The 26249-nt window shown below is 41.9% G+C and overlaps 2 protein-coding genes across 8 annotated transcripts in view; one reads left to right on the forward strand and one right to left on the reverse strand.

Moving 5' to 3' along the window:
* IPO11 (importin 11) overlaps window positions 1-18417 on the reverse strand; it is a 90642-nt gene extending 72225 nt beyond the window's left edge. For 3 of the 7 annotated variants that reach the window (XM_054186607.1, XM_054186603.1, XM_054186602.1), the window contains exons 1-4: window positions 11833-12021; window positions 8687-8769; window positions 8251-8394; window positions 4856-4956 (exon numbers count right to left, since the gene is read on the reverse strand). In XM_054186607.1, the coding sequence (XP_054042582.1) occupies window positions 4856-4956; window positions 8251-8394; window positions 8687-8769; window positions 11833-11908 (404 nt within the window). In that variant the 5' untranslated portion in view covers window positions 11909-12021. Of the gene's footprint in view, window positions 1-4855; window positions 4957-8250; window positions 8395-8686; window positions 8770-11832; window positions 12022-18040; window positions 18106-18328 lie in introns of those variants that run through there. The other 4 variants (XM_054186608.1, XM_054186606.1, XM_054186604.1 and 1 more) reach the window with 4 other exon arrangements.
* Window positions 18418-18528: 111 nt separating this feature from the next.
* On the forward strand, window positions 18529-24532 carry DIMT1 (DIM1 rRNA methyltransferase and ribosome maturation factor). The gene is made up of 12 exons (XM_054186614.1): window positions 18529-18843; window positions 19017-19090; window positions 19494-19580; window positions 19957-20018; window positions 20127-20220; window positions 20309-20358; window positions 21162-21285; window positions 21401-21493; window positions 22228-22292; window positions 22594-22657; window positions 23163-23269; window positions 24033-24532. Exons 1-12 carry the CDS (start codon window positions 18720-18722, stop codon window positions 24073-24075), a joined length of 987 nt encoding a protein of 328 aa, XP_054042589.1. The 5' UTR covers window positions 18529-18719; the 3' UTR covers window positions 24076-24532.
* The last annotated feature ends 1717 nt before the right edge of the window (window positions 24533-26249 follow it).

Raw genomic sequence — 26249 nt, forward strand, 5'->3', positions numbered from 1 at the left:
TCGAGAGGCAGCAGAAAACAGTCACCTCCAGATCTGCTCTACTAAACAGGCTGGGTAGGTCAGACCAACCTTTGAGGTACCACCATGGATGGACATGGGGCAGCTGCTGATATGACAGACCAAATGAAAGATGAGAATTTTGCAAGGACAACAAAAATACAGCCTTTACAATAAAACCTTCAAAAATCATTCACAAAACAATCAACTGAGAAATTACAGCTTAAAAGCAGCATTTCTTAAAATGGCGTCAGCATATTCTGCTAAGAGAAGAGTGATCCGGGTGAGCACAAAATACTGACAAGATGTCATATATGAGAAATTTAGAGAGAAAATTAGGAATGGAGAAAAAATTGGACCTAGAGTGGAAATTTAATACATATTCGATACACGGAGTCTTTAACAGCAGAGAGTATTTTTTTTAATTGATTTTATACATTGTGTTAAATTCGCAATAAAAAAACTAGAAATAGCGAAAATTGGACTTCTACTGGAAATTTAATATAGATTTACTCCATAGAACCATTAACAATAGCCAAGGATTTATTTTTTTTAATCACATTAAATTTGTAACAGGAGAAGTACTCTGAAAGACTGTTATTCAATTTTTACCCCAGTTGAAACAGTAAAATTCTAGTGATTACTTATGCCGGAAATAAACCATGTTTTTTTTCCACCAGAAGTACTACTAATATCTATCTAAAAACATTAACAAATTGGAACAATATATTTTAATTGCTTTGAATAATGCTTGCTAAGTACCAGTAATGTAAGTAGCATTACCTCATCACTTAAAACAGAAATGTTAAAGATCTATGCCATCTGCCATGCAAAAGATGGTATATTCCTCCTAATAAAAGAGAATCCAAATGCCTGCAGATGTTTTGCAATTGTATACTAATCCACGTATACAAAAACTCTAGTGCTTTACATAATAATGAAGGAGTACTACACTATTTAAAATGTCCTACAGATGCAGAATTTCACTTTTCCTTCTTTTGGTGGATCTTCAGAAAAGCTTATAATGTAAGGCAAAATACACTACACTACCTCAAACAAACAACATAAAATCATGTCATACTTTCTGAACTAGCTTAGATTCATGAGCCATAAAAAACGGATCTGGAATTCCAATTTACACCCTTACACAACCTGACAGTGACGTTCCACCTATTTATATTACTGAAGAGATGGACTGAACACTTCCAGGCTTGCTGGCGTCAGATGGCATTCACCTTTCGCAAAGGGGAAAGAGGATCTTTGCTCACAGGCTAACGGGGCTCATTGACAAGGCTTTAAACTAGGCTTGAAGAGGGGGGGATAATATCAGGTTGCCTGTGACAAGCTGTGGGATGATATGCCAAGGTTAGCGGGATGGGGTCCTAGCGAGGGGCCTCAGCCTGTTACTCGGAGATGTGCTGGCTACACTGCTGCACACCTCAAGTCTTAAGGAGATGAGCCGGGAGCCCATCTCTGTAAGCAACGAACAGGGAAACATCAGTGAAATACCTCAAATGAATCAAGGGCTGTTCCTCTAAGGTGGTGACACAGCTGACAGCCCAGCTGAAATGCCTCTACACCAATGCACACAGCATGGGCAACAAACAGGAGGAGCTGGAAGCCACCACGCTGCTACTTGCCATTCCTGAAACTTGGTGGGACGAATCCCCTTACTGGAGTGTGGCTGTTGATGGCTACAGGATGTTCGGAAGGGACAGGTGAGGAAGGAGGGGTGGTGGCATTGCCCTCTACATCAAGAAATGGATAGAGTGTGAAGAGCTGTCTCTGAAGAACAGCCACGAGCAGGTTGAAAGCTTATGGGTAAGAAATAGAGACCAAGGCAACAAAGGGGACCTTGTGGTTGGTGTCCACTACAAGCTGCCCAATCAAGGGGAGATTATTGACGAAGCCTTCTTCCTCCAGCTACAGGAGGCACCACGCTTGCAGGCTCTCATCCTGCTGGGGGACTTCAACCACCCCGACATCTGCTGAAAAAATCACATGGCAAGCTGTACGCAATCCAGGAGACTCCTGGAATGCATCAAGGGTAATTTCTTAAGCGAGATAATAGACAGCCCTACCAGAGGGGATGCGATACTGGACCACCAGTGCAAGTGAGCTGATACGTGATGTCAAGATTGGAGGCAGCCTGGGCTGCAGTGATCATGCACTGGTGGAGTTCACAGTCCTGAGGGATATGGGTCAGGCAGAGTCAAGACCCTGAATTTTAGGAAAGCAAAATTCCAGCTCTTCAAGGAGTTAGTCAATAGGACCCCTTGGGAAACTGCCCTCAGGGACAAGGCAGCAGAACAGAGGTGGCAGATCTTTAAGGACAAGAGCTCTCAATTCCCAAGTGTACAAAATTAGGAGGAGGGTAAGAGACTGGCATGGATGAGTTGAGACCTGCTGGTGAAACTAAAGGGCAAGAAGAAAATGCATAGGCAGTGGAAGCAGGGACAGGTATCCTGGGAAGAATACAGGGACACTGCCCAGTTGTGTAGTGATGGGGTCAGGAAGGCCAAGGCACAGCTGGAGCTGAACTTCACAAGGGACGCAAAGAATAATAAGAAGGGCTTCTACGGGTACCTTAGAAAAGGAAGGTCAAAGAAAGCGTACCCACCCTGATAAACAAGACCGGCAAACTGGTAACAACGGACAAGGAGAAGGCTGAGGTACTCAACAACTTTTTTGCCTCAGTCTTCACTGGCAATCTGTCTTCCCAGACCTCTCTAGTGGGTGGACCACAAGTCTGGGACTGGGGGAGCAAAGTCCCTCTTACTGTAAGATAAGGTCATGTTCTTGACCACTGGAGGAACCTGAACACATATAGCCTACAGGACGTGACAAAATGCACCCCGGAGTCCTGAAGGAACAGGCTGATCTAGTTGCCAAGCCACTCTCTGTGATTATTTGAAAAGTCATGGCAGTCAGGGGAAGTCCCTGGTGACTGGAAAAAGGGAAACACTGCACCCATTTTTTAAAAGGGTAGAAAGGAGGACCCTAGGAAGTACCAACCTCTCAGCCTCACCTCTGTGCCTGGGAAAATCATGGAACAGATCATCCTAGAAGCTATGGTAAGGCACATGGAGGACAGGGAAGTGATTTGAGACAGCCAGCTTGGCTTCACCAAGAGCAAGTCCTGTATGACCAACCTCGTGGCCTTCTACAATGGAGTGACTACATCAGTGGACAAGGGAAGAGCTATGGATGTCATCTCTCTGGACTTCTGTAAGGCCTTTGACATGGTCCCCCACAAAATCCTTCTTTCCAAATTGGAGAGACGTGGATTTAATGGGTGGACTGTTCGGTGGATGAGGAACTGGTTGGATGGTCACATCCAGAGGGTAATGGTCAATGGCTCAATGTCCAAGCGTACATCACTGACAAGTGGTGTCCCTCAGACATCTGTATTCAGTATCTTCATCAATAACATAGACAGTAGGATTCAGTGCACCCTCAGCAAATTGGCAGATGATGCCTAGCAGAGTGGTGTGGTTGACACACCTGAGGGACGGGATGCCATCCAGAGGGACCTGGACAAGCTCGAAAAGTGGGCCCATGTGAACCTCAGGAGGTTCAACAAGGCCAAGTGCAAGGTCCTGCACCTGGGTTGGGGAAGGGATTGAGAATAGCCCTGCCGAGAACGGTGGATGAAAAGCTGGACACAAGCTGACAATGTGCACTCACAGCCCAGACAGTCAACTGTCTCCTGGGCTGCATCAAAAGAAGCCTGGCCAGCCAGTCTAGGGAGGTGATTCTGCCCCTCTACTCTGCTCTTGTGAGACCCCACCTGGAGTACTGTGTCCAGCTCTGGAGCCCTCAGTACAGGACCTGTTCAAGTGTGTCCAGAGAAAGGCCACAAAAATGATCATACAGATGGAACACCCCTCGCATGAGGACAGGTTGAGAGGGTTGGCATTGTTCAGCCTGAAGAGAAGGCTCTGGGGAGAACTTATTGTGGCTTTTCAGTACTAAAGGAGGCCTATAAGAAAGATGGGGACAGACTTTTTAGTAAGGCTGGTAGCAATAGGACAACGTGTAATGTTTTTAAACTAGAAGAGGGTAGATTCAGACTAGATATAAGGAAGAATTTTTTTTACAATATGGGTGGTGAAACACTGGCACAGGTTGCCCAGAGAAGTGGTAGATGTCCCCTCCCTGGAAACATTCAAGGTCAGTCAGGACAGGGCTATGAGCAACCTGATCTACTTGAAGATGTGCCTGCTCATTGCAGGGGATTTTGACTAGATGACCTTCAAAGTTCCCTTCCAACCCAAACAATATTATGATTCTATGACAAATTTTAATGGCATTGTTTGTAACTGTTAAGTAAGTGATTTGGCACTCGAGAATACTGGTTACATTTTTGGCTTCTGTGGGGACCGTTTTGTCATGCATTATCAGAACCCACATATCAGAACAACAGAAAATGAAGACCAGAACTTGCTATCACGGTAACTACTTCCTCCTTCTCATTTACATATTGAATATGAATTATTAATTAGTTTAAATGAAATGTATCCTTAACTATCTCTCAAGAGACTTCCTACATCTCAAATCTGCCACTATCAGAAAGTCCAGGTGTTAAGCTTTATAAAGCTTACTATGTCACTTCAAAATCTGGTTTCTATGAAATAGCCTTCTAACTCAGATTTTAAAAGTAAAGCATGAAGAGAGTTGTAAGAAGTAATATGAAAACAGACTGGTTCATTAGTGATTCCTAATGTTGAAATATTTTATCAGTTTCACCACGAATTCTACAGTAACTTCTACCAACCAAGGGATGTGCTCTTTTCCAGTTCGGCAAGTGTAACACAACCTACTGTAGAAGGTGAAGGGGAAGAAAATCAGAACTTACTGTGGCGCGACCCGTCTCCAGTAGCGATCAATTCCATTTTTAAAGTACAGCACAGCTAACCATCTTACATTCACGTCCAAAGTATGATTTGTAAAGATATTCTGTTTAAAAAAAAAAGATTACGTTAAAAACTGCTCAGTACGCCATAGAAAGGGTAGAAATTCTATTAACACATGCACTGGCATATGTATAAATATACACACCTCTGTATGTACAGGTGTATATAAACAAAATGTATTAGTCAGCATTTGACAGACAAGTAAAACAATGTGTTAAACATTAATTTTCACTAGCCCTAATATTTGATTTATAAAAATAAACCAAACATATAGGGAAAATGTACTTCCAATCTCATCTGGCTGAGCAAGGAATAAAAGGATAATAATTTCTAGCACCAGCCAGTTATTACACTCTTTAATGACACAGATGGATTCTGAGTAAAATCAGAAATTATTCTGTATTGTGTAGCGCCACAGACTTACAAGACCTTTCAGGAGATTTCTTCAGTATCTTGCCATGTGCTGAAAACCCTCCTGACTACAAATGGTGACTGCAAAACAGTGACCTGTTTTGCAACTCTCAAACTTGCATATGCTTATTGTAGGAAATTAGTTTCTACTACTAAAAAGCTATATATCTATAAACATACATATATCTGTACCTACCTACCTATATACACTTTTACATACTTATCTGTATATAAAGACAAACACAGAGGGATTATTTTATGTAGTATTTTTAATTGCAAAATTAACCAAGCAGGAAAAGCTAAAATAAAGGCAGGCTACTGAATCGTAAAACAGGTACTACCCAGAACAGCAGCTCTCCTGTTTTCCACTACATCAGATGGATCCTTCGTGAGGGGGTGAGACATTAGTCCCTCCTTTAGGGAGCAAAGAGGCGTGAGCTCAGTGGTCTTATTATACAGTGCACTGTAGAAAAAGAGTGCACTACTTGTATGAATTGCTTTTAGAAGGCCACTAAGAAAGGACATGAAAAATGCAGGGATTCAGGTCAAGAGCTACTGTTGGCTGCCACGTCTGAAGAATTATAAATAAACCCTTAAAAGAACTCAGCACTACAGACACCTGGGACCATATCAAGCGTTTTCACTATAAATTCAAAACTTAACCTTCTCTCAAACTCTTTCTATAACAGTAACAGCTTTCTAGATATAATGCCCAACATGAAAAAAAAAAACTCAGAAACTCCAATCACCAGAAAGCAAGCAGACTTACATGTCAACAAAGGTATCAACTCCAAAACCAGCAACCTTTAGAAAAAACACCAAAAAGGTTGTAGCCCACTGATAAAGACCACACAACATGAAAAGCATCTGTATGTAATACGTCTTCCTTTTCCAAAGCTCATTCAGGAAGAGGGATTGAATCTCTGAAAGATTTGACCTTTCCCAAGTGCAACTTAAGCATTTTAAAATACAAAAAGGAAACTTCAAACACCGCGTTAGCCTCGTATCTATGAAAAGCATTGCAAAACAAATGAAACATGGAAAAAGAAAACTACTTGTTCTGAAACTCCCACTGAGCCTTTTAATTACAGTTCCTCTCCTTGCTAGAATATCCATTGAAAGCTAAGCTTCTTCAAATCAAAATACCGTAAACCTAGATCTGGCCTGGGCAGGAATGCAAAAAACGGACAAGGTGCCTACACAAGAACCAGTGAAACCTCTCTATATACTCTGTATCGATATATGAGCTTCCCGAAACAAAGTATTCATCATAACACACTAATGCTGTTGTAGAAATAACAGGAATGAAGCTAAACAATATATAAATTGATACAACTGGTAAAGGACAGAGGCTGCTTTTCAAAAGCAGCCACTCTGTCTTTTCAGCTCTGTACTTCAAAAAAGAGAGGTACATAACACCTTCAAAAGAGAAGCACAGAAACTAATGTTAATAATAACTCCACTAGGTACTAAAAATTGTAGATTCAAAGACGCATGTTTCATCATTCATTATAATTTTCTCTATCCTGATCATCCCAGAGGCAAATGTATCTGACCGTAAGTAATTATATTACTTTCCATATCCCATACAGATTAACTGTTTTACCAACTCTCCATTTATCATCACCTCCACCAAGGTGCCCAACTATCTTCTCTCCCAGGCAGTCCTCCTGTCACAATCAAGTTAAACAAAGTACAGCTTCTCTACTCCTATTTAGTTTGGAAGATTACCACTTGTGTTTCACCCTTCGAGAAGGGCTGATGAGTCCCCAAACAGGGCTACTTAACCACATTAGTAGAATTAACAGTGTTTGATCCTTCCAAACCCCACATTTTTAGCCCTTATATTTAAAGCTAACTCATACCTAGTTCAGCTACACCTGCGAGCACTCGTCTACAACCTGAGCTGTAAGCTCTTACAGCACACATCCAGAAAACAGAGAATGCCCAGTCAGTGCCAACTCCTGCTGTTTTCTATCAAGGTGTTTTATCACCACAGAAACGGTACGGCAAAGGCAGTGGGTAAAACGCAATTTGACAGCTCTAAAGTCAAGATTTTTTTTCCCCTTTCTCTAAATCCCCTGACTCGCCTTCAAGTTTCCAAGCAAATGAAGCAGTGGGTCTACAGAGAACAGAACATGTCACTCCACAGCTCTGAGTCATTCATCCTATGCACTGAAGACAGATGTTTGTAGGAAGAGCAGTTTATCTGTGTTTTTAAGACTTTTAGAAATATACACACAGGAACTGGAGAATAACAACACGGTTAGCTTCTGAGTGCCTTCTCTGAAACAGTTGAGTCTCCTTCTTTGACTATGTTTTCATCACCTTGCACCATAACAATGCCTCTATCAACGGTCACAGTACCTTTAGAAGTATTCACCTTTCCCATTTCAGGACCCTTACTACCAGCCCAGTCAGCTAATCTCCCTGGGATCTTCTCTCCGCTGACAAGAAGGAAAGCAATCCCAGCTGGGTATCAAACTTAGTGCAATGAAGAGCATGGGGGAACTTCTATGAAAACGGTCTTAATGCATCACCTCCACAATAAAGAAAAGATGGTTAGTGTCTCGGTATATACAAGTGTCCCTGCCTCACGGCGTAGTAAAGGTAATTCCTTTGACAAAAGTCCTCTTGGCCTTCTATCTAGAATTCACAACAGACCACCAACAGGTTTAGCACTAGAGCCCACCCTCTTATCCTGCTAGAAGTTGCATCTCCTCCTTCTCCTGAACGCCTGGGCAAAGAGCCTGCTTTGAGACGCAGTGATGGCAATGCCTACCACCGCACAGCATAAGGATACTGGTAACCGGGCCATGATGACTCAAGGCTTCTCTCAGCCACAGGTCATAGTTCAACAGTGTTCTAGAGAGCCACATTCAAAATTATTCAGTTTACTTAATAGTACTTTCCCACTGTATCTTACCAACAAGACTGAATAAAAGCCTGGCTGTGTCTCCCACTGCTTCAGTTGTTCCTCAGCTGGCTTCAACACTGCAGTATCTTGACTAGTAGCCTGGGTCAAGACTTGCAAAACAATAGTGCTAGCACTATTGAGATCCATGAAAATCTGAGAACATTTAAAAAAGGAAGAAAAACACTTAAGAAAAAAAAAAAAATCAGTAAATACAGACAGGTATTTTCCATTTGTATTATCTAAGCACCCCACGCTAATTTTTCATTAGACTACACTGTGTAAGATAGCATTACACCCACTCACAGGCAGTGTCAAGGTACAGTGATTAAACTATTTTATTTCAGAAATCTCTCAGCAGAAAAAGCAAGCATTAAGTCTATCATTACAAGCACATTTACTAGATTTGAGGAATTACAGGAAATACTTTGATTTTTAAACCAGTTACCTCTCCTGTGAAGCACAGCAAACTAAGAGCAAAACCGCAACTAGCAATGACTTCAGCTGTAGGAAAAGTAAACCATGGAGGGTCTGAAAGAGGCAAAAATGCAGAGTATTAACATTTTCATATTTTCTGAACATTTTTTCCCCAAAAGATAAAATGACCCATTTCAGACAGTTAAATTCTGCAATTCAAATTGATCTAGATGTTTTATATCGATTAAGAGGATGAATTATGACATTTTATATCGATTAAGAGGATGAATTACAGTTTCACAATTACAGTCATAAATGAAACAATTTTCCTCAGTATATTCGTATTCCTTCATTATCTGTTTAGCATACGAAATGCTAATCAGCTGAACTAAGAATGTCAATTGCATGATTTCAAGTATAAATACATTATTGTGCTCTATAAAGACAAAACAAAACATTGCTCTCCAGGTGACACAGAGATTACATTTATAATGACCACAGAAAACAGCATTATAACAAATCAGAGAAACATATATACAAGCAACTATGAAGTCTGACAATTAAAACCGGTTTTCTGTCTATAAAAACTTCTGGTTATAGCCTATGGAAACTTTTCATAATACAGATATATGTTAAATATTTATATACTGATGGTTTCTAAATAAACAATCAAGCAGTTTCCCCTTTAACAAACAGGCTCGAGGACTTGCTTTTTTTTTTAACACCACAAAAAAAAGTTTATTTTCCCAACCTTCAGGAAGAAAAAACTGAGATGTTAAATTGTTATGGTGGTGGCAAGAAAGCCAGTGAAATGAAATCTTATTCTGACATAGGTTTAAAATTTTGATTTTTTGAAAAAACCACCACCTTAACAAAAGTAGCAAAAAGATTAAAGACCTTTTATACCAGTAATAGCCCTGCACAATTTAAAAAAAAGATAAATTAAAATCTAAGAAATAACAATCTGTAAGTCTCCAAATAACCCTAACAAAAACAGACTAAAAATTGAAGGTCCTAAGGTTAAAGAAAGTGTACTTTCAAAACTAAGAACGACAATATCAGATCTCCCTTTATAGTAATAACTGAACAGAACCAGTAACTCAACCTCTGCTTTATACTTCCCATGTGACACATCTTCATCTCTCTGCTTTAACCGCCCTGTGTATTGCATTTGCAGGACTAGACTTCGGTGGGCGGGGGGAAAGGGGTGGCTTCTGTGAGAAGCTGCCAGAAGCTTCCCCTATATCTGAGGCAGCCAATGCCAGCCAGCTCCAAGAGAGACCCACCACTGGCCAAGGCCGAGCCCATCAACAATGATGGTAGTGCTTCTCTGAGAACATATCTAAGAAGGTGGAAAAACTGCTGCACAACAGCAGCTGGGAGAGAGGAGTGAGAATATGTGAGAACAACAACTCTGCAGACACGAAGGTCAGTGAAGAAGGAGGTGAGGAGATGCTCCAGGTGCCGGAGCAGAGATTCCCCTGAAGCCCATGGTGAAGACCATGGTGAGGCAGGCTGTACCCCTGCAGCCCACAGAGGTTAATGGTGGAGCAGATATCCACCTGCAGCCTGTGGAGGATCCCACACTGGAGCAGGTCAATGCCCAGAGGAGGCTGTGACCCCATGGAAAGCCCATGCTGGAGCATGCTCCTGGCAGGACCTGTGGCCCCATGGTGAGAGGAGCCCACACTGGAGCAGGTTGGCTGGCTGGACTTAAGACCCTGTGCTAAATTATGACAGAATCTTCATGGTTGGAAAGGACCCTTAAGATCATCGAGTCCAACCAAACAACCTACAATCTCTGCCACTAGAGCGTGCCCTGAAGTGCCACATTTAGACGATGTGGGGCGCACATGCTGGACCAGTCTGCTCCTGAAGGACTGCACCCCATGGAAAGGACCCACACCGGAGCAGTTTGTGAAGCAGCCTGTGGGAAGGACTAACGTTGGAGAAGTTTGTGACGTCTTCTGTGAGAGGGACCTCACGCTGGAGCAGGGGAAGAGCGGGTGGAGGAAGAAGCAGCAGAGACAATGTGTGATGGACTGGTCACAACTCCCACTCCCCACTCCTTGCTGACAGGACAGCCAGCAAAACCTGGTCTTTAGCTGCAGTATCTTTAACTTTCTTGGGTTTGCAGACATTTTGACATCTTGAGTACCTTAAGCTACCTTCATCATTGCATAGATGAAATTGGCCAGGAAGCAGCAATGTAATAACAACACCGAAAAACATCAGGTTAACTTGTAAGGATCACAATAGGAACTCCATAGTCACAGCACAAAGAACTTGCGTGAAATAAGCACACACAAGAAAAGCAGCAATAAAAGATATATTCAAATTTTTCTGGTATAGACACTGTAGCACTGAAGTACCTAGCATAGTTAATAACTTCAGAGTGCCTAAAAATGGTAGTGAAAGAAAGGGAGAGAGGAAAAGCATAGGAGAAAAAACAACAGAAGTAGGCATAAAGTTTGCACTAAGGAGGAAATCATAGCTCAATCCCTGCAAGATGAAAACTGCAGTTCATATTATGAAGGGATTTCATTTATTTCCATTCAAAAGTCCAATTACTTACTTTCAAAAGACATATAATCTTACCTAACACTATCAAACAATACGTGATCACAGAATCACAGAATGTGTTGGGTTGGAAGGGACCTTTAAAGGTCATCTAGTCCTATGCCCCTGCAGTAAGCAGGGACATCTTCAACTAGGTCAGGTTGCTCAGAGCCTCATCAAGCCTGGCCTTGAATGTCTCCAGGGATGGGGCCTCCACCACCTCTCTGTGCAACGTGTTCCAGTGTCTCACCACCCTCATTGTAAAGAACTTCTTCCTAATGTCTAATCTAAACCTACCCTGCTCTAGTTTAAAACCATCGCCCCTCGTCCTGTCGCTACATGCCCTTGCAAACAGCCCCATCCCCAGCTTTTCTATAGGGCCCCTTCAGGTACTGGAAGGCCGCTATAAGGTCTCAAAGGAGCCTTCTCCAGGCTGAGCAACCCCAACTCGCCCAGCCTGTCCTCATAGCATAGGTGCTCCAGCCCTTTGATCATCTTTGTGGTCCTCCTCTGGATCCATTCCAACAGGTCCATGTCTTCCCTGTGCTGAGGGTTCCAGAGCTGGACACAGTACTCCAGGCGGGGTCTCAGAAGAGCAGAGTAGAGGGGGAGAATCACCTCTCTGGATCTGCTGGCCACGGTTCTTTTGATGCAGCCCAGGATGCAATTGGCCTTCTGGGATGCAAGCACACATTGTTGGCTCATGTCCAGCTTTTCATCCACCACTACACCCAAGTCCTTCCGCAGGGCTGCTCTCTATTACATCATCCCCCATGATAAAAGTGTAATTCTGAAGCGCCTACTCAACTGAAAAAATAGCAGAACATCAGTGTGATTATCAGATGAAAACCAAAAAGAGAAAACTTCTGAAAATTCTTAAAACTGTCAGAGCACATGTGTGTAAACAAAATGGTAAATAACTTCTTCAACTTCAGACAAGCTGATTTTAGATCTTTTGCTGAACAACGCTCTCCAAATAATGAGTTGCCATAGGAAAACTGCATGCTAGCAACAGCTCAAGATATCTGGCTCAAGATTCACTGCAAGGACATATTCATTTGAAAGGGAAAAAAAAAAGGATTACAGGGCATTCATGTAACAATTGATTTTGCACTACAGAACTAAGATCATGTCAGCTAAATCAAATTATTTCTCAGCTACATACAAATCTGACGCAGAAAAGGAGGGGTTCCCACCAAGGGAACAGTGCTTCTACTATAAATTTATACACTTCACCTGGAACAGTTCTCATCAGAAGACATACTTATTGCAGTTAGTACAGTACAAATACAAAAACCGTGAGGCTTTTTTTTCATTTTCTTGTTTCAAAGTAATTAGCTGGCAGATCTAAAGATAACAAAAAAAAAAATCAAAGAGAAATATACACAAGACTTCCTTTTTATTAATGGCTCTCATTCTTGAAAAGGTTTGTATTTTCATTTAAAAATTGAAGCAGCTATTGCTGCTCAAAAAAAAAGAGAAAACAAATCAACCTTAGCAGGTCAGAACAAAAATTTATTTAATTCAGTGTTCTGTCTCTGTCACAGACCATAGTAGATGACCATGTCAGAACAGGCCAATCTTCCAGTGATATTTCTGAAGAATGCGCTCCCATCCCCCAAAAAACTGTGGTGCAACAATTTTCTAGTAACAGTCAGGGAATTCATATTTAATAGCCCTCAAGAGATTTAGTCTTCCATGAATTTGCACAGTTGCTTTCTGACCCCATGTAAACAACAGTGCTCACACAACATCAGATGAGGCTGTCCCAAGCAAAACAACAAAATCAAAGACAAAAATAATAATCTCCCTGAAGAAGGGTCAACTTTCAGATAAAGTTTATAAATAATGTAAAATATTTAAGGAAGCAGTATTTTCTGTATCATTTGGATGGCAAAAAATTAACTGGAAAAACACCTGATACCCGTATAGTAAATATAAATGGCAAGATGCACAAATGGCAATAATGCTTCGTTATAGCAAGGATTTTGCAAAGTCCATTGTAAACTTATCAGAACCCATAGAAGAATCTGTCCACTGCTTTTACATTTAAGAAATCCCTCTAAACAGTTTCTGCTGGAGTCCTTATACGGTTATTTTCCTTTTTTTTTAAATATAAAAAGAATGAAAAAAAACCCTCAAACTATTTCAAATCAACCTTTACTGCACCAAACTTGAATTTGCAGTTCAAGCTAGCTACAAATAAGCTAAGCTGATATACAGAAGCATGGTCACCAAAACCAGTAGTACAACTCTCTGCTTGCCCCTTCACCCCTTAAGCACCTGAAGCGGGAGGCAGAGGGGAAAATGCAGTTTTTTTGGTTGGATCAAGCTCCCCAGTCATTTCCACACCACTCTGCCAGAGAGGTAAATGTGCTAGGCATAAAAAAGCAGGCAGAACAGACACAAGCAGCTTCTTCAGTGTGCAACAGATGCTCATGCCTGCTTAAAGTGTTCACCAAACCGTAGTTTTAATAAACACTATGACAACTACTGGAAGACCCATGTTATTTATGGGTCTTTATATTAGGGTGCTATTTATGGGACTTTATATTAGGGTGCTTACCAGTACCGTGAGTGAATGAGTTGCTACATTTAGGGATCTCCCTTCCCAGCGAAATGCAATGCTGTGGTATTAGCAACCCCCTTTTTCTCACAAAAATCAATCTTAACGTTAGAGGAGGAAAAAACCCAATTTTTTTCTTCAACCTTAAAAAATTAAAACCAATCAACTACCAGATTCACAAAAACAAAATAACAGCATGCCTTCAAGATGGCTTTAGCACTCCTGTCAGCTAGAGGACATTCAAGTAAAACTAATTCCTAAAAAGCAAAACCACGAGTTCCTGGGATCTAATCTTGTAGATAGATAGATCTTGCTCCTGCAGATATAACAGAGCTGTACTTAAGGAGTTTAAACCCAAATCTCTCAAATATTAATTTGTTGTGACCCTATCCTCTTTTTTTTTTTTTTTTTTTTAAGTTTATGTCCCAGGGCCTCTTCAAATCATAATTTATGCAGAGGACATACAGATGTTCTTAGACCCCACAGAACAGCAAAGGCCCATGAATATTGGCTCCAATATTGTGAGATGGAGACAATTTTCATCTTTTACAAGTCAGGCTTTTCTTTCTTCTGCACAGCAAAGGCAGAGGGCCGTGGGTTACATCACAGGGACAGGGATTTTCTCCACAGTCCATTGGGTACTTCTAGAGCTTACTGTTGAGTAAGTTCTACAAGACTGTCCTAGAGATGAAACGGAGGAGGTGAGTATTAAATAGCTGCTGTCTTCTGGGTACCTTCACAGCCATGAGGTGTGTATAGAAATGCTGTCAGATAAAGAAATGCCGGTAGAATCTGGTAGAAACCTTATAAGCAACATCTTCTTAAAAGGAAGGCAGGGTCTGCACTTTGAGTTACAACAGTCAGAATTTCTAAGTTTGATCATTGGGTAAGGTTAGTGTTTCCCATCTGAACTCAGTAAAATCTCAGACTGTGTCTTCACAATAAACACTAAGCAATTTCAGGAATGTTGCTTGCTTTCTGCCACTTTTCATACCCATTGCTATGATAACTAAGTAGCACAAGCCTGGTGGGGGGAGTTGAAGGGAGCTGAAATCTCTCCAACTAGAAAGCATTCAATACTGTCAGCTGCAAATCCAAGCATAGCTCTATTACCATCCCAAAATTTCTTTTTGTATGAGGCAAGAGAGACTAATCACACACAAAAAGGAAAAGCTGCTCTTCAAGATCCAACTCAATATGCACAGAACTGAGACAACGGCATGTTCTCAAGCCTCAGCTGACAGAAAAAAACCCACTCAACTCAGTTACACCTAAAAGATAAGCCACACATCAAAAGCCACCCCTCAGCACAATGAGATGGTGTCTTCAGAAACCACAAGTACCAATATCAGCTCCTTATTGTTACCATCCAGTGTTCTGCACTTCCATTCCCACTCCCAAACTCCTTCATCTCCTTTCACCTGCAAAAATCCAAGACTTACTCTGTTCTACTCTTCATTCTTTAATTCCCTTTCTAAGGAAGTATCTGCACACACGGTTTACTTCAGGGAATATTTCAAATCTCTTAAATGTTCTGCCATACCGGTTTAATGTTTTTCTCAAGTAGTCAATCCTTTTGATAGAGGCAAAAGAGTATCCCTGTACTTTTCCCATAACACAGAAATACATCCAGATTTTAGAATCACATCTCAGCTATAAAAACAAATCACGGATTGCTACATATCTGCAAGGGAACAAAACAAAGGATTTCATCAATAAACACCTCCACACTTCACTTCTTCTGGACTGCAAAGAATGCAGTATGACAACTCACTCATATACATGCAGTTAATTCTGTATATTTTTTGTTATCTTTTGTTAAGAATTCAATAAATTCTTTCCCCTGTAATGAGGTGCAAGTGTGGATTTAGTTAAGATTCTCTGAAATCAGAAGGAGAGAAAGATGTAAATAGATCACCCAAAAATACAGTGCGTCCTCACTAGTGCAAATACATACTGGGATACTTCAAAAGGAACGCAGCGAGTGGCTCCAGGAATGCTGTTATCGTCCTTTACTCAGCAGTATCTGAGACTGCTTCTAGAGTAACGTCTTCAATTTTGTCATCATAGTTCTCCCTTTCCCCGGTTCAAGAAAGAAGTGTAAAAACGGGAAAGAGGACAGAGCTACTAAGATGGTCTGGGGTCTAAAGCAATCTACCTATGAGGAGAGGCTGAGGACTTGTTTACTAAAGTGAAAGCTAAAGGAAGACTTCATAGACACAACTAATGCCCTGAAAGCCACTTACAAAGAGGACAGGCCCAAACACTTCTTGTCAGCAGACTACATAGCTAATAAAAAAATAGCAAGTGATGCAGCTCGGGAAATTCACGTAGAAACTCAAGACTGTCTTTTGCAGTACATCTGTTTTAAGGAAAACCTGTAAACCAAAGCTTCCCTTCCGAAAAGCTACAAGAACCACTTATGGGTCACCTTCTGAAACGAGTAACACAAACAGTAGCATTCATAGCGATATTGATACAACATACTGGTGCTGCTTTTAAGGATACTGTCAATTTCAGGAAGAGTTGGTAGTTATACCAATCTCTCTGCAGCCTTCTATAAACTTTCCCTTGACTCTCTTTTCTAACATAATAGTACCTGTATCAATCATGCCATGTGTTAACATTTCTACCGAGCAGTAAGACCAAAAGAACTGCCAGTATCCTGGCTCTTCAAGGTACTACTTAAAACCACTAATGACTACACTAATGACTACAATCACTAAAATGACTACTGTCAGTCATTACCAAGATTTTTCAAAAGCAACAAATTAATTTTTAGGTAAATCAACATGGCTGTCTATACTTTGCCCAATTGAAGCCACAGTAAAGAAAACAAATAAAAATACCAAGTAGGAAAGAGTTATGGGTTTTTTTTCCCCATACAGCTACTGATGGAAATAGAGGAATAGAACTTCCACAAATTTATTTTTACAAAAACATGACACAAACTAAAACCAAGGTCTGAAAAAAATCACTATGCAGAAGACACAAAGGATCAAAGGACAACGACCAAGAAGGAACACAGGAATAAAAGACAGCAGCAAGCAAGGCTGAAAATAATATTAAGGGAAGTAAGTCAGATTACATTAAAAATATTGAGGAGAACAGCAGCCTTTCATGTTAAATGAAAAGCACCAAACTGACAAAAAAAACTCCTAAGAGAATGGACAGGCAGTAAAAAAATGACAGTGGGACTATTCCAAGGATTTGCTTGGATGTAACTGTGTCAGAGGATTCAGTATTGATGACAGGAAAAGCCAAAGGGACACACAGAGCCAACAGAGGAATATTTTTAATGTTTAACAGTAAGCTTATAGGATGGCCAATGTTACAAGACTAATCTTATTCCTTTGACCTCTTACTAGTTCACCTCATTTTCACAGATTTTCAAAAAGACAGAATGCTTTATAACAAACTAGTGTGCAACAGCTGAAACAGAAATACAAGTTTCCATCTGCCCTCATGCTCTGAAATGGCTTTAAACCATTTCAGCTTAACCACAGTTAAAGGCTGTTTCTGATGATAGAGTTTTAAAATTTTATCTGTAAAGCTTGGGTAATAAAAAATTTTATTATGTTATTTACGCATATGGTGTTCCATGCTCTCTGCAGAATGGTACAATGAAAGAATGAGAGAAGAAAAGTGATGAGAGCGATGAAAAAAACTGGTGTTGGAATGAAGTTTCAAGAAACCAAAGCCCACGGGGAGCATCCTATTTGTAAAGGCTGGGGTAGTTCTCATATATTACGACTGCTAATGTGAAAGCCACAGCACATATGTCACAGACATCACTTCGTCAATGAGACATGAGAAGCAAGGTACAGAATCACAGAATGGTAGGGGCTGGAAGGGACCTCTGGAGATCATCCAGTCCAGCCCCCCTGCCAGAGCAGGGTCACCTAGAGCAGGTTGCACAGGAACGCGTCCAGGCCGGTTTTGAATGTCTCCAGAGACGGAGACTCCACCACCTCTCTGGGCAGCCTGTTCCAGGGCTCTGCCACCCTCAAAGTAAAGAGGTTCCTCCTCATGTTTAGTTGGAACTTCCTATGCTCAAGTTTGTGCCTGTTACCCCTTGTCCTGTCGCTGGGCACCACTGAGAAGGGTCTGGCCCCATCCTCCTGACACCCACCCTTTAGATACTGATCAGCACAGAAGTGGAAGCTGGAAGCAGCATCAGCACAGCGTTTAGGGCCACGTTCTTTACGCTTTGCGCGTGCTGTTGCCTCCAACGCCAGTAAAACCGCAGCAATAACTCACCGCCGCCGCGCCGGCCCCGCCTTGGCTGCGGGGAAAAATCCGCTTTTACAGCCGAAACCTCCAACCTGCCAGGAGAAAACCACCACCATCAGCGAAGGCCGGGGACTCGCCCTTCCCCACGTTTCGCCCCCAAAACCGCGCCGCCTCGCGGCCTCCTGACGTCCTTCCCGCCGATTTTACCCAACCCCCCCGCCCCGCCCCGCCCTCCCCCCCCCCGCCAAAAAAAACCCATGCTTTTAAGGCCAAGAAGCTTCCCTCCTCCACACCCCACCCCCGAACCGGGCTCACCGACCCACCGGCTCCGTGTCGCGCCAACCCTACCGGGACCCGCCGCGCCGCCGCTGCGGCGACCCGCCTCCTTCCTCCGGCGCGCCGCCGTGACGTCATTACCCAGCGACACGACGCCGGGCACCTCCCCGCCCTCTCCGGTGGGAGGCGCAGGCGGCGGCCCCCCCCCCCCACCGCCTCCCGAACGGCGGGAAAGCGGGGGGGGGGGCGGCCGCCTGCGCCTCCCACCGTGCGTTTTCCCCCTCATTTCGTTGCCCCTCCGTTATCACGTCAACCTCTGACGCCACTCCTGGCTGACGTACGCCGCTCAGCTCCGCCATGCCGCCAGGGGGCGCTGTCGGCCCGCCCGCGCCCCCCGCCCCGCCCTCGGTGCCCGCCGCGCCCTCGGTGCATGTCGGGAGTTGTAGTCCCCCCCTCCGCACGTGTGAGGGAACGCCGGGGCCCAGCCGCCGCCATGCCCAAGGTGCGGGCGGGCAAGAAGCCGCGGCGGGAGGGCCGAGAAGGCCGCGCTACCGGTGAGTTGAGGGGTTGAGGGCCGGGCTGAGAGGCGACACAGCCGGGAACGGAGGTCCGGGCCCGCTCCGCGCTGGGGGGACGCCTTGGTGCGGGCCCTGAGGGGAAGTTGCGGGGGGTGGGGGGGAGCGCAGTTGTTGCTGGCAGCGGGATTAACGCCGCTCTCCTCCCTCAGGCATCCTCTTCAACACCGGGGCCGGCCAGCACATCCTGAAGAACCCCCTCGTCGTCAACAGCATCATCGAGAAGGTGGCCGGGGCAGCGGGGGAGGAGGTGGCGGGGGAGCGGGGACACCCTCCCTTTTCCCGGGGCAGAGATGGATGCACGGCGTTATCCCGACCTCTTGAGGAGGCCCATAGAAGGACCTTCCTTCTGCACAGCCCTTACCGCCTGAATATCCCCTTTTTTATTTATTATTTCAATATGCGGCTCCTTGCCCATTTTTCTACGCTTGGCCAAAGATCTCCCATAAATAAATTATCATTAAGGCATTCCTCTTCACACCGTTTCCTCTCTCGTCCCTTCCTTTTCACACTCCTCCGCTCGCTGCTTTCGGCTTTTTACTGCACTTTTTACCCCCTTTCACTCTAAAACTAAATGGTTCCTTGAACTCGGTTCGAGAAAAGTAACTGAAAATTCCTGTTGTTCGTAGGCTGCCCTTCGACGCACAGATGTCATTCTGGAAGTAGGCCCGGGTACCGGTAACCTGACAGTAAAAATGTTGGAGAAAGTGAAAAAAGTAAGTGCGAATTTCTCCCCCCTTGTCCCAAGCTCCAGACACATTGTAGGTTAGATTTTGGCAAACAGAAGAATCCTCATCTGCTTCATTCAAATAAGTAGAATTACTCTATGGCTATTTTTCTGAACATTGGCCTAATTCCAGTGATTTCTTAGCTGTCCATGTAAATCTTGGTTTTGTCAAACTATATCGCTGTTACCCATTTATGTGGTGAGCCTTGCATGTTTTTAGGGAGGGAGGAAGGTGCATAGCCTAATGGGGAATTTTTAAGACTTACTGAAACCAGTAACAATAGATACAGCGTTTTTTACAATTGAAATTTTAATCCCGGTTAAGAGGATTTGGCTCAAGTTGCAAATATGTACTTTGTTTTCAGGTTATTGCTTGTGAAATTGACCCTAGACTTGTTGGTGAACTTCAGAAGAGAGTTCAGGGCACGTAAGTTTCAACTGTGGAAACAAGGAGCACTTAAAGCAGTGGAGCTGCTTTGGCAAAGACTTTGGCAACATGCTTTTTTGAGGATAACCGCAGTGTATTATCCCCCAGGTGTCTGGCAAACAAACTTGAAATCAAGGTTGGAGATGTCTTGAAAACGGACTTGCCATTCTTTGATGCATGTGTGGCTAACTTGCCTTACCAGGTATGGACTGAACAACATGGAAAAACTTTTTTCTTTTTAAATGATAATTGCCCAGAAATTATATTAACACTATTGCTCTTTTCCTCAGATTTCTTCACCTTTTGTTTTCAAGTTGTTGCTTCACAGACCTTTTTTCAGGTATGTGGAAGAACAGAGCTCTGTATTACTGGACAGAAAAAAAAAAGTTTTAAAAATATTCCCATATCAATTTTTTTTAGTTCTTAAAATATCAGTTTGATGGACGAGAGCCACCAGAATTTTTCTCTAATATGAAACCTGACAGTGCCTAGAAATTAGTTTTTGTCACTGTATTAAGCACAAGGAGGAAATTTAATCTTGGCACTAGTGAGTGTCCAGCTGATGAAAACAGGAGTTGCACCTTTTTACACTGGTATTATAACTAACTGTTATTCCATGAATAAGTAGGGTATCATAGTATTTCAGATGCCTTCCTACCTTAGAAAGGAGGGGTGGAAAGGGTAGGATCGAAGCCAAGACACTTCCTGCTGTCTGGTCTAAAAATATAACTGCCCAGGTACTTGATTTCTCTCACCGAAGCATTAACGTTAGTGACATTACTGGTCATTTTTTGGAGCTAGAGAGTTCGGATTTATAGGACTCATCATAAAATTATTCAAAATAATTTGTAGCAGTCAGGCACAAAACTCTTGAGACTAGCTGCTGTCTCTTTGATCCTGATCCATTTAGTGGTATAAAGAATCAAATTCTATTGGACCTTTATGGAGATGCAAATGGTCTCTCCAGGTTTTGTGGTTTGTTTTTTAACAGACTCTGAGGTAATTAAGGCAGAGTTTGTTTATGACAAACTTTGATTGCTTCTAAGCACTGAGGCAAATCCTGTGTTTTCCAAGTGTGTTAGTTGGCTTTTGACATAAAAGTTTATTACTCAAAATTAATTTTCTCATTTCTGTTATTCTCAGGTGTGCGATACTTATGTTTCAAAGGGAATTTGCACTTCGTTTGGTTGCAAAACCAGGAACTAAACTATACTGCAGACTCTCTATTAATACTCAGTTATTAGCTCGAGTGGACCATCTAATGAAGGTAGGTCATTCTGTGTTAGCTAACAAAGAGAGCTGTCAGAGATAGAAGGATGTTTCTAGAAACGTGAGGATTTGCTGCTTATTCATACAGCTGCCTGGCTTCTCCTGATTAACAGGTTGGAAAGAACAACTTCAGGCCACCTCCCAAAGTTGAATCCAGTGTTGTCAGAATAGAGCCAAAGAATCCACCACCACCTATCAACTTCCAGGTGAGCATCACATGCTCTAATAACAATGTAACATACTAGTCATAATAACGCATTTCATTTTTCTCTTCACTTAATCAGTTTCCTGTGCTGTTTTCGCTACTAAGTACCAGGTATTCATTGGCGTTTACATAATTCCAAAATACTTATTCCTCCCTTGATCATGCTTGCATTCGGATGTTACCCAAACATGCCACCATCAGTTTGGGTGCAGCTTTGTTTACAGTATTTCTGACAAGACTGAGGCACCATCTCCGTGTCAGTTGGAGAACTGCTCCCTTTCATCGTGGTTTGTGTCTTCCAGAGACCCTTCTGACTGATGACTTAGTTGGTTATGATCAAAGGAGTGTCTATGAGAAGTCTGATCTTTAGATGAGTGTGTACAATCTCAGAAGACAGATGTCACAGAATAATATTCTAAAGTTAATTTTTAAAACACTTTGATCTTCAAGACCATTTCAGCCTTGCCCAAGGCTAGCCAGATTTTCTTCAGGTATCTTGCCAATAGTGCCTAGGCATGACAAAGAACAATTAAAAGGTTTTTGTGGGTGGAGTGTTTTCTCCGCCACTCATATTGCTTTGTCCGAGACAGGACTAGTTTTGTACTGCTTAGAAAGATATTTTCCTGAAAGATTTTTCTTTGTGTTCAGTATTGTTGCGAAATTGCCAGTAGTGACTGTTCTTGTTTGTAGTAGCTATATGTTCCTTTCTGTAAATTCTGAAATTTTTAATTTCAGGAGTGGGATGGTCTGGTAAGGATAGCCTTTGTAAGGAAAAACAAGACACTGTCTGCAGCATTTAAGTAAGTAACTTCTATTAAAGGAAATCTTTTCAAGGTTTGAGAGCCCATCCGCTTAACCATTTCTATTGTGCAAATAAATGCATAGCAGTGTTTTATCCCAGGCTGTGCTGGCAGGTATATACCATGATGGAGGATTTATGCTGAGGTCACAAGTGTTTTCTTTTAGAAGACTAGGGCAGCTGTTTAAAAAGAACTGCTCTGTGTAGTCATTACGGTTTTTTAATAGTAAAGATTAACAACCAATCAAGTCAAAAAAGCTAGTTAAAGATCAGTTTTCATTCTAAACTTGTATTTCTTGCAGGTCAAGTGCTGTAGAGCAGCTGCTGGATCATAATTATCGAATTCATTGTTCCTTACACAATACAGTAAGTTCCTTTTATAATACATTAAATTCTATTTCTGTGTACTGTGACCTACATACTGACTTTTTTATAAGAGTAAAACATTAACATTGAAAAGCTTAACAGTTTAAAATTTTTCCAAGAGAGTTTGAGGGAGGGAGAAACTTACTTCTTTTCTCAGACAAAAATCTGCAAGGGTCACTAAATTACAGTGAAAAAGTTGAAACCTGAGTATGTTATTAATATATTGGCCATACATGTCTCAAGGACTTCTACTAATCTAGTAAGAAAACTTTTTGTATCTGCTTGGCAGTACTCTTGTGCTTCACTTAGGGTGAATGAGCTGAGGTATGACACTTCAGATACAAGAGCAGAACAATACAATAATCCATACAAGAAAAAGTACGGTTTCTTTCTGTCACTTGAAACAAGAACTAATCTAAAAGCAGGAAAAGAATAGATGATTTGAATGAACCTTTTTCTATGCTACGAATAGAAAATGAATTTGTATCCTATTTTCCATTGACAGGAAATACCCGAGAACTTCAAAATTGCAGAGAAAATACAGACAGTCCTAAAAAATACAGGTTACTCTGAAAAACGAGCCCGTTCAATGGATATAGATGATTTCATTAGGTATTTTTTTTCTCTTTATGCCTTCGTTTTAAGCTTCTTCAAATTCTACCTGTATCTGTACCTGTATAGCACAGATTGGTATTGGATCACCCAGGAATAGTACTAACTCTGTTTTCCTCTCAATACCAGACACTCCTTGCTTTCAGTCCTGAACATGAACAAATGCTTAAACCCTATAAATATATTTTAACTGCTGCCTACAGTGTTGAGAAGCAATTAGATGAAGATCCCTGTTTCTGGTATTTATCTACAAGACCCTTCTATGTCTCCTCTGAAAATTGCTTTAATAATGGAATTGGTTGTTATAATTTCCCTGGAGACTTACACAACCCTTCTCTCTCTGTTGTGAGGATTAGGCCGTAGTCTATACCATAATTTGGAAATTTCAGTAATGAACTGCTATATTCTGCTCTTACTTCTGGTTAGTTAATGTAAGTGGCAACATGAATCCTCTCCTAATTTAAGATAAAAATTCCTGGTTATTTCTCAGTGTGACAGTTAATACAGGTACTGCTCTTTAAAGAAATGTAGTAAACCTAGTAGGATGCAGTATCACTAACTGCACTAAAAATATACCTGCATCTCTAAAAATTTGCTAATAACTTCCAGTTTAATATTTGTAACAGTTCCTTATGGCAGTTGAACAGTGATGGCTGCTTCCCCTTACTTTCACGTGTTCTTTGTGAGCCAGCACATCCTGGAAATACCTTAAGCTGAAGTATAAATTGGTAGAAATGTTAACATAAATATTTCGCTCTTTCAGAGTGCTACATGGCTTCAATGCAGAAGGCATCCATTTCTCATAGATTCTACAAGAATGAACAACGTTGTGCATTTTGCCACCAAAGTCTTACCTAAGCCGGAGTGACTGCAACGCTCTTCTTGCACAGCAATGAACGAACACCATACACACTCTGGTTGTTATTAAAACCTTACAAGCGATTTTATCACAGGTAGTAGGCAAGGAGCTGCTGCTCTGTATTTTAAAAAACACAGATTCTTTTATGACTGAAATGAGGTACTGTGTGTACCTCACTGCGAAGTGAGGTGTATTTTTAAATATACCCAATAACATGGATTGATGCTGCCACAATTGAAATCTGTGTTTTCCGATCATGGACTTCGTCTCAAGTATATTCTTGCACAATATTCAACAGTACAAGTCCTAGGTGTCATCTGGGCAACAAAAACAATTGTATTCATTCCATTTGTTTGCAATTTTTTCTTTTAAAGTGTACTTAAACACTTCCTTTTGATTTGAAATGCCTGTCTCTTCCCTTTGTCCTCTGGTAGCTGCCCGTGTTCCAAGTCTGTTAGTAATCTGCTTCTCTTGGAGAAATCCCAGTAACTGTTTCTCAGAAATGGGAGCATTTAGCCTGTGGGCTTGGTGTCATTTACAAAAACATTGTGGAGGTACCCAAAACTACCAGTGTCGCCTCCTTAATCCCATCGTTATTGCCATCAATCCACTGTAGGAACCAGCAGAAAACTACCAAAGGGCCAGTGCTCATAACCATAGGGAGAAGGGGATTTTTGTCAACAGTAAACTCAAGCAGCTGTTTTTATATGAAAACTACTCCACCCTTCAAGGCAAGGAGGAGTTTTAGCATAGATCAAAGCTTTCAGTGAGTCTTGGAGCAATGCATGCCTGCGTCCTGATAAAAAGACTTACTGAAGTGTCTTAATATAGTTTGGATTATAGATATTTGTTATTAAGGACAAGGCAGTTTTCCCAAGGAAGTTTGCATTAACTGCATAGCAGCTGTCAAAGGAAAAATCCACTGTGGTCTGCCTAATGATTCAGGAAAACAGTAACTATTAACTATAGCATCATGCAGGGCTGAAGGCATGGCACTGTGTATTAACTACCATAAGTCATTTTTTCATGTATAGCATATCTCTGTAAGACCACAGTAAGTAGATGTGGAATTTGGATAATGGGGTGAAGTCTGTGTGCTCAAAGAGCAGTGAAGACTGTCTTTGCTATCTTGTGCTGTGCAACGCAGGGGAGTGAAGGCTTGTCTGGCTATCAGAGGATACATAAATAACGGGGTAGTCTTGGGGTGCCAGGACAGCCCTGCTTTTCGTCAGCAGAGACAGTAAAATCAAGACAAGAGAGACTTTGTGTAGCTCTTTGTTTCCTTGAGAGGCTGCCATGCCTGGTAATTGACCTTTGCCTCATTACCTGTGAAATGCATATTAAAGTTGACACCCCTGTATATGTTAATGAAGATTTTAGAGATCATGCTAAACATATATAATACTTGTCTCTCCACCCAAATCATACTACACGTCACCTGGGGGAGGGAAACCTCATAATTTGGGGGATAAAAGGATGGAGAAAATGACTTAAATTGGGAGAGAAGAAACTTGATACCTGATGGACCAGTCAACGGGCTGCGTTCTCTTCCTTCACCCCAGGCAGGGACGCCTTTCTGGGTAAGCGCTGCACCTTTCACCCGCTGGTGAATGTTACCCCGGGTTGTTGTACTATCATTATTTTTGCTAGCCATATTAACCTTAAGTAATTAGTGCAACTGTAGTCAGTGAATTTATCAATGGCAATCTCAAATCTGCGACTGTCGCTCTCAATATAATAACTAATTTCGATTATTTGTGAATCTGATTCAGTGAAAGTCCTTTGGTGGGACTCTGATAGTAAATCAGTGAAAGTCCTGGGTCTCTGACAGACAAATATTGAAACTACAGTCTTTTTAACGTGACAGTAGGGAAGAGGCAAATCGGCAAAAACTAAGATCTGACTTCATTTTATACACGTCCAATGTCAATTCCTTAAAAGTCATTGACTCAGAAGCATATACAGAAATACGTACTTGAATTTGCAGGCATCCTGAGAGGTTGTCTTGGGAAAATGAATTGCTCTTTCATTTTAGAATGTAGTAATTGTGCTGCTACGCTGCATGTGGAACCTATTCATGAGTGAGGCAGGTAGCCAAAGCAATGTGCTCAGACTAATACT

This window comes from Rissa tridactyla, chromosome Z (genome assembly GCF_028500815.1).
Source record: "Rissa tridactyla isolate bRisTri1 chromosome Z, bRisTri1.patW.cur.20221130, whole genome shotgun sequence".
In the NCBI taxonomy this organism is placed as follows: domain Eukaryota; kingdom Metazoa; phylum Chordata; class Aves; order Charadriiformes; family Laridae; genus Rissa; species Rissa tridactyla.